The 9,330-nt window shown below is 41.9% G+C and overlaps 1 protein-coding gene across 1 annotated transcript in view; it reads left to right on the forward strand.

The window, feature by feature from the left end:
- Window positions 1–9,330, forward strand: part of LOC107704698 (neurobeachin-like) — a 282,564-nt gene that overhangs the window by 101,064 nt on the left and 172,170 nt on the right. The window contains exons 14-15 of the mRNA XM_016507685.1: window positions 3,882–3,961; window positions 5,476–5,538. Coding sequence (XP_016363171.1) covers window positions 3,882–3,961; window positions 5,476–5,538 — 143 coding nt within the window. The remainder of the gene's footprint in view (window positions 1–3,881; window positions 3,962–5,475; window positions 5,539–9,330) is intronic.

Raw genomic sequence — 9,330 nt, forward strand, 5'->3', positions numbered from 1 at the left:
CGTTTTTTTTTTTTTTTTTTTGTCTTTTCCCACAAAGGAATGGGTTATAGAGAAAGCAGTATAACATAATGAAGTGTTCAATTACTGCAACAAAGACTTCTGTTTTACATTGGAGTAACATCAGCTAACCACAACCCTTTCTCTCTCTCACACTCTCTCTATCTCTGTAAAAGCAAGCAAGACCTCACAAATTAAAGTCATGCATCACTCCTGCCTATTGTTTTCAACAGCATAGACAGTCTTTCCTCAGCAGTGTCTTGAGGAACATAGAAAGACTCCCTCAAGGAGCATCAAGCACACAAGCGAAGGGTCCTTTTGTGTATACTTAACTTTAGTTCTTGCATATAACAAACCTCAGTACTCAAGACAGTGATAGCTGTCTGTAGATGTCTGTGCCATTAAATTAGATGTGTTGTTGTTCGGATAGCTAGTTGTAAACATGTTGACATATTGACTAACTTTCACTAACTAGCGCTGCGAGTTTCAGTTCAAACTGTTGCTTTCTTATGACTACAATTGACCTAAAAGAGAAAATAGACTGTAGAGGAAGTTAAAAACAGTTGACGTTATGCCTCAGGCCATCCAAGATGTAGATGAGTTTGTTTCTTCATCGGAACAGATTTGGAGAAATTGAGCATACACTTGCTCACACCGATGGATCCTCTGCAGTGAATGGGGGCCGTCAGAATGAGAGTCCAAACAGCTGATAAAAACATCACAATTATCCACAATTAATCCACATGACTCCAGTCCATCAATTAACATCTTGTGAAGAAAGACATTGATGTACTGGAAGCAACTGTTAACTTTGTAACTGTTGCTTCCAGCTAAAATACAAGTCCACTATCCATAATATTGCTTTCTGCAGTGAAAAATCTAGTCTGAATTAGGAGAGATATATGCACAGAACAAGCACCGTTTACAAGCAAAACCAGTCTGACGAAACTCTAAACAAATTTGTCATTGGATTTGATGTGAGAGGACAACAGGGGATGGACTTTTTCACTAAAGGAAGTGTAATGTATTCCTTATTATAGATTATGGTATTTTGGCCCAAAGCGACAGATTAAAGTTAAAACACCTTAATAATGGATATGTTTTTTTTGTGTTTTTTTTACAATCCCGCAGCTGTTCACAAGACATTAACTGATGGTCTAGAGTCATGTGGATTACTTGTGGATTATTGTGATGTTTTTATCAGTCGTTTGGACTCTCATTCTGACGGCACCCATTCACTACAGTGGATCCATTGATGACCAAGTGTTATAATGCTGAATTTCTCCAAATCTGTTCCTGTGAACATGCATGGCCTGAGGGTGAGAAAATTTTCAGCAAATTTTCATTTTTGGGTCAACTACTATGACTCATTAGCGCCCTTTGTGGCAATCCTGGGAAGTGTGAATATTTTTGCGTGCACATGGTTAATCACCTTTGTTAATGTTTAGCTGGTCAAAACCCAAGTCCAGTTCTGCTGCGAGAAAGCTTTGTGTAAAACTCCAGGGGCTGAATAAATTCTCCTCCTTTTGGCTTCGTTTTCCCATATTCCTGGCTTTAGAAGATAAGCCGTAGTATGACTCCAAACCCAATTACAGCATATTTACTGTGGCCTGCATTAATATTTACACCCTCTGAAGGGATCGTTTTTAATTTCACTTCTGTATATGTCCTGCAGATCCATTTTGATGTGAAGCTTTGGGCCAATCTTAAGGATAGTGCACTGCGTAGGGGGGATGTGAGAGTACATATGCATTGATTATCTGTTTGACACCATGCCAGATTCATTACTCTTTGCAAATAAGAGACAGCGTTTGCAGTGCGTGTTCATATTCACAATCAATTAAATGGTACAGGAAGAAGTGTTATTAAGTAAAAGAGATATCAGTCATTCTATTGATCTGTTTAGTTTTGTTTTAATCATGACTTTGGTCTTCTAATGAGATCCAGTAGACAGGCAAATTAATTAAAAATATTTTTTCCCCTTTGTTTTGCTCAATTTTGAGATAAACTTGGCACCAATTTATACGGCCAGTTGTTCCAAAGTCTCTTAGATTGCAGATTTTGGTGTTTACTAATGAAATTACGTGTTTAATATTATTTTTAATACTGTAATGGCTGTTCAGATTAATGTGGGTTTAGGAATAATCTATTTTGTTTAGATTTGTTTGGACAAATTATGAATTATTTTGAGAAAAATGCATACTGTAATCACTCAGCATATTGACCAGGTTGGTAACATCCCATGATCTCACTTTAAAAAGTGCTTGCATTAAAAACGATCACATTGAATGAATGATGAAGACAATGGACAATCCACTGCAGACTCTTAAACTAAACTAGATAATCTGTTTAATAAAAGCAATGCTAATCTCATCAATGAAATGATTGCTGAAAATGTTTATTGACGTTTTTTAGTCATCGGCATTGAAGACAACGTAGAAAGGTGTATTTCAGCAATAACTAAAACCTGCTTGAGCTGAACGCTGAACACTGGTAAACTGAGCTACTTAACACTTTACTAGCGAGTTGATTAGCTCACTCAAATGCATATTATGCAAACGAGATTAATCAGCTGCATCCACAACACAAACATATATTATGTTGCACAATGAAGCTAATACACGGAATTACATTTTAGATGTGTCAGTCACATTGCGAATATGCTGCAATATTGTAAACAGTCTCTAAAATAATAATAATAAAAAAATAGCAGTCTACAAAAGCATGGAGAATTCGCTTCTAAAAATAGCTAATACTTCAATATACTTATTATGTGACAAATAATACTTATAGTAATCTATTATTTTAGGGTCTTTTAGGATATTTTCAGGACATGTATTTTGCTAATCTTACCTGTCGAATACATGTTTGAAATAACTTTTATTTTTACAGTATAAAAACTGAAAATTTGTTTGGTTGAAAAATTGCTGTTCCCTAAGTTTATTTTATTTTTTATATTTTATTTTATTTTAGTATTTTGTGCATAGTAGTCAATTAAAATTGTAAAAAAAAATAATAATAAAAAAATAAAATAAAACACTATAAAATTATTATGATGGAATATTTAAATTTAAAACACGTTTGTCAAAAGAAAAAAAAAATAGGATGGAAACAAAAGAAATTTGCATTTAATCTGTTTATTGAATGGCTGTTTGAATTGTTTAATATTTGAGTTAATATTCAATAAATATTTAGCAGAATTTTATAATTAGTAACTGGACTGCTTCCATTTATTCAGAAATATAGATTGAAGCAAAATCTGAACATGTTGATCTTTATTTTGAGATAAATGGAAAAACCGCTCCAGTTGCTTAAAATTATGCTTTACAGTTCTTGATGAATGAAACCTTTAGAGACATGTAATTTCTCTAAAAATTGCTGGTCGCTGCTGTCAAATGAATAGGGAAAGAGATGAAGCAGAGTTGATCATTTCAGACAGTGTAGTAATGAATGATTGGTGGTGATCAGACCTCCCGAGATGAATGTGTGAATATGACAGCTATTCAATTTGTGTTTCATTTTATATCAATGCTCAGGCCATTCCCAGTAAAACAGCAAACGAAAAGCTGTCACACATGCACACTGTGCTCAAAAGGAGCTCTAGGAGGATGAGAGACCATCGCAGATGTTGCTGAAATGAACTGTGGCCTGTTGAACTCTAGCTGTCTTCCCGTCTGGAGTTAATAAGGGCTTGGCTTTTCTTCTGAGAACTCTGACTTCTGTAAAGCTCTTCTCGGCTGCCAGAAGCTGCTGTCTGTGTCGCAGCCCTCCACTGACACTGTTGCTATGAATTTAATGCCAATATCTGTGAAACATTAGACATAACATTTTTTAGATGTAGTGTAGTTTGTTGTAACAGTTCCTCTGTGACTTTGTGTTAGCAGACGGTCCTCGGCCCTCACAGAAAGAGATCACCTCCCTCAGAGCCTTCATGCTGCTCTTCCTCAAACAGCTCATACTGAAGGTGAGCAGCATTTATATTCAGATATTGTGTAACTGGATCATATTTAGCATATGCACACAAATAAAAATACAATTATAATGACTTAACTTTTAAAACATTTGTTTTTTTAAAACATTTTATTTTAATAATTGGTTTCTCATTATTAAGTTGGCTTGAGAGAGCATAGGTACCCCAGCAATAACATAGCAACACCCCAGCAACCACCCCAGATACCCTAGCAACCACATGTCAACACCCAAGCAACCACCCAGAATACCTTAACAACCATCCCGAGTACTCTAGCAACTGCTTAGGAACACCCTAGCAACCACCCCGAGTACCCTAGCAACCACCCAGAATATCCTAGCAACCACCCTGGGTACCCTAGCAACTGCAAATCATCACCTTAACAACCACCCCGGTACCCTAGCTGCCACCCTGAGTACCCTAGCAATCACATAACAGCAACCTAGCAAACACCATCTATCTATCTATCTATCTATCTGACAGACTGTATTACCTTCAAAATATTCAAGCTTCAAGCTTTAAAACTACTTTAAACTTCAAACTGTTTCAGACTGCAAACCGTCAAACTTTCAAAACTTTTAAAACCTTTTAAGACTTTTTCAAACTTTCTGGTCAGGTTTCTCAAGCCAACTTAAAGTTTGACTTGACAAACTTTTTTTTCTAGTTTTAATTATAATTAATAATCATTAATTCTTGTTTACATTTTTGTTGTTGTAAGGTAGTTATAATACATTTGGGAAGGTCACATGCTACTTAATATATAAAAAAACAAACAAATATATAGATAGATAGATAGATAGGTAGATAGATAGATAGATAGATAGATAGATTGCATTATTTTAAAAATATATATATTGGTCACACTATAAGCATTGTTATATGAATGCGTGAAGGCAAAAATTTTATTAAAAAAAAAAAAATAATAATTTAAAGAATAATTCATTTTTAATTGTGTGCCTGTCACAAATACACATGTGTTGATTTATCAAAGTACAGAGAACAGCTGCTCTAGGGTTGTTGCTTTGGCAGGTGTTCGTTCTCATTCACCAGCCCCAGCTGTTTACCATTTTCTAACAGGACCGTAGGAAAAAGTGTACACTTGTTCAGTCCAGTGCTACCATATCAAGAAATCTGTCAGGTAGCCAAAGCACGAGCAAACAACAATTAGCTCTCAAGCTGCCTGTGCTCTTGCAGTAATAGGAAACGTGTGCATTTATCAGCACTGCTACAACCAGACAGTTCATGCTGCTTTCCTAATAATAAGAGACAGCTTGTAAAAGTCAGGACCCAAATTCGCTGTGAACAGTAATTTCAGCAAACACAAACAGCCTCACTGAATTTGAACTCATTGTTATTATGTGTGTTTTCTTCTTCTTTCTATTTATATTTCATAGTCTGTCAGCATGCTGATGGCAGTAGCAGCTTATAAGTGCATTTGGGTATTTACCAAGAGCATATTGCAAAAGTAGCGTTGCTCAGCGTTTTCTTGTTGGTTTTTTATTCGTCAGGACCGAGGTGTTAAAGAAGATGAGCTTCAAAGTATTCTCAACTACCTGCTGACCATGCATGAGGTGAGTCTTCACCATATTACAGTTCCCCTTCAGGAACTCGAGCTGTGTCGAAACGCTATGGGAACACCCTCAGCGTGACCACGGTCTGAATCACGTGTGTAATCAGTCCAATGGATGGGCGAGATGGGCGGGGTGAAGTAGAGACCAGGAAGCTTAAAAGCACGTGCGGTGGATACAGTGGCAGCTTTCTGTCATTCAGCAAGCACTCTGTGTGTGTCAGTCTTATTTATTGTTGTCTGTCTCAGTTGCACAATCTTATTATGTCTAATGCTTCTCAAAAGACAAAGCTTAAGGGCGAAAGCAAGCAGCATTTTAGACTGTGTGTTCCACCCTGCCCACGTTACATTACGGGTGGGGATACACACGGTTTGTGTGTTGTTTGCTTGGGAGCGGAGCTCCACTTGTGTCCGTGTTTGTGATCGTTGTGGTTCCAGTCCCGCTGCTGCTGAGGCACGGCAGCGATTGAGATAGTGGAGATCGCACATAGATCTAGCGGATGGGTTGGAGACGGGCTCGCCCTTACTCCGTCTGCACTACCTAGATCTAGCACTCTCTGTCGGGGTTCAGAAGCCTGCGATGCGGTCTCTTCCCCCTTTGAGTGAGAGCTCGCTGCTGCAGCTCTGAGGAGATTGATATTGTTTGCATATGAGCAGACTGCTTTTGGATCGCTCATTCTCCCTGCCCTCGCTAAATAAGGGGTGGGGATGCACGCGATTTGTGTGTAGTCTCTTTTGGAGCAGAGCACGTACAGTCAGCTCTTGAGGGGGCTGGCTGTTTTCATTCTGTAAATGTCCCTAAAAAAAAAGGAACATTACATTGGATGTTTAGGCAGATCTGCGGACCGTCATTCTCGCAGGATAGTCTTCGGCTAAAACGTCCTGACGCCTATGGCCCAGGACTTCTGAGGGCCGGCCCCCTCTAGGGAAGAGCGGTGTACACCTCCTTATATGGTGCGCGTCTCTCCTCAGTGCCCTCAGGAGATCGGTCTGTCAACCCTGCCACCTCCGGTGCTTCAGGGAACACCGGTCTCCAGCGAGTGCAACTCTCAGTGTCCTCCCGGAAAAGTAGCGGTTTTGGGGGGCTCACTACCTCGAAGGAGGTCTCTAGAGCAGCTAGTTTGTTCGTCCCCTGCCAGTCCTCCACTTCAGGGCACCGAGCTGGCCACTCTAAGTACACCAGAGGCCAGTCTCGAGAGACTGGTTCCCTTAATAGGTCACCTGGCGGTGTGGGAGCGCCTGCCAAACGTGTCTCATTGGGTCCTGCCCCGAGCAGGCTCTGGTTCTGTCAGTCTAAGTCTTCCAAGGAGATGACGGGTCTGAGGACTGTCATTTTCAATTGGAGACTTCGGCCAAAAGAAAGTCCTGATGCCCATGGCTCAGGACTTCTGAGGGCAGGCCCCTCTGGGGAAGAGCAGTGTACATCAGTATACAGTATACGGTGCCCGTCTCTCCTCAGTGCCCTCAGGAGATCGGTCTGTCAACCCTGCCACCCCCAGTGCTTCAGGGGACAGCGGTCTCCAGCGGGCGTGACTCTTAGTATCCGCCCGGAAACAGTGCTGGGGGGCTCGCTACCTCCGAGGAGGTCTCTAGAGCAGCTAGAGTGGTCGTTCACTGCTGGTTCGTCTGTTTCAGGGCACCGATCTAGCCGCTCTTATTACACCAGAGGTCAGTCTCGAGAGACTGATTCCCTTACTAGACTATTTGGCAGCGTGGAAGCTTCTGCCAAATGTGTCTCAATGGGTCCTGCACACTGTAGAGAGAGGCTACAGAATCCAATTCGGTTCTCTGCCACCTCATTTCAACAGGGTACTTCCCACTCTGGTGGGCACTGAGCAGGCTCTAGTAATGGAACAAGAAGTAAACACTCTCTGGAGGAGGAGGCCATCGAGGTGGTCCCTCCTCTCGACAAAGAGTCTGTGTTCTACAGCTGGTACATCATCGTTCCAAAGAAGGATGGAGGGTTGCGTCCCATTTTAGATCTGCGTCAATTGAACCGCTCAGTCATGTGACTGTATTTCAGGATGCTCACAATCAAACAAGTCATGTCTTAGATCAGGTCCGAGGACTGGTTTGTCACGATCGATCTAAAAGACGCATACTTCCTTGTCTCCAGCCTTCCCCAATACAGGAAGTTCCTGAGGTTTGCTTTCGGGGGCGAAGTTTACCAGTATCGGGTTCTTCCGTTTGGCCTTGCACTCTCACCCCGCACTTTCGACTCCAGGGCATCTGCATACTGAAGTATATCAACGTTTGGTTGATATTAGCTCTATCGGAGCAGACGGCGGTTCAACATCGAGGTGTTGTTCTTGCCCATACGAAAGTGCTGGGGTTAAGACTAAATGGCAAGAATAGTGTGTTTTCTCCATTACTAAGAACCACTTATCTGGGCGTGGTGTGGGATTCGACCTCGATGCAGGTACAATTGTCTCCTGCTCGGTTCGGTTCGATCCTCACGGCAGTCGTGAGAGTGAGGGAGGGCCGGTAACTCATTGTCAAGCAGTTTCAAAACTGCTGGGTCAGATGGCAGCTGCGTCCAACGTGATATCTTTTGGCCTGCTGTACATGAGACCCCTACAGTGGTGGGTCAAGATCAAGAGGTTTTCCCCGAGGGGAAATCCACTTTGCATGATCAAGGTCACGCGGCTATGCCTTCGTGCCTTAGACATGTGGAGGAGACCTTGGTTCTTGTCTCAGGGCCCTGTGCTGGGAGCTCCTTGTCTCCGCGTAACGCTAGCAACCGCCATCTCTCGTGGCACATCAACTGCCTGGAGATGCTGGCCGTGTTTCTAGCATTGAAACACTTTCTCCCAGACCTAAGAGATCGCCATGTGTTGGTGCGCACCGACAACACAGCGGTGGTCTCTTACATTAATCACCAATGCAACCTTACATTACATCAACCAGGTCTGCGTTCGCTCCCCCTTTACAGGCTGGCACACCAGATCCTTGTGTGGTCCCAGAGGAAACTCCCCTCGCTGAGAGCAGTTTACATCCCTGGGCATCTCAATATGGGAGCAGAAATCCTGTTGAGGCAGTGGCTGAGGCCTGGGGAATGGAAACTTCACCCTGAGGTGGTGAAGCAGATTTGGAGGTGTATCTGTTGCGACTCAAGAGACCTCGCACTGTCCCCTCTGGTTCTCTCTGACGCATCCTCTTCTGCGCCACTCCTGGCTCCCTTTCTCTCGCCTTAGCTGTGCTCTTCCACACTAGGCAGGGATTTGTAAGTCTGGCGGCGTGGGCATACTAGAGGTTGCACAGACTAATCGACTAGTCGACTAGTCGACTTCAATGCTCTGCCATGATGCTTTAAGCTTGACGTCGACTAGTCGCTAGTCCTATAGAGGGCGCAACAGGATTAGAAATCTTTGAAGGACTTCCACATTTACGCTCTGTTTCCAAATAGTTCAAATGACAAATAAATGCATACTCTGAAAGCGCTCCACAAGACATGTGTGATTATATTACTGGATGCTCGAAATTGAATGGGAGAATGCACGTTTTAAACAGCCTATTGTACAGGTAAATTAATCGCCGTTCTAATCTAATGCGCTGCTGCACTGCAACGCACACACATAGGCTACAGACAGTAGCGCGTACATCACTCACATAGAATCATTCAGCGCGGAAATGTATTGTCAACACTGTTCTGTGATTTCTCAATAAAATAGCTTAGAAACTGAAAAGTTCAAGCATATATTTCTTAACTAAATCCCACAGCTTCACTACTAGTAGAGAAACGCTGCCAGGTAGAATTAATTCAGACACGCAATCGCTCTCACTAATGCATTCATAT

Source organism: Sinocyclocheilus anshuiensis, unplaced genomic scaffold, assembly GCF_001515605.1.
Source record: "Sinocyclocheilus anshuiensis isolate Anshui unplaced genomic scaffold, SAMN03320099.WGS_v1.1 scaffold758, whole genome shotgun sequence".
In the NCBI taxonomy this organism is placed as follows: domain Eukaryota; kingdom Metazoa; phylum Chordata; class Actinopteri; order Cypriniformes; family Cyprinidae; genus Sinocyclocheilus; species Sinocyclocheilus anshuiensis.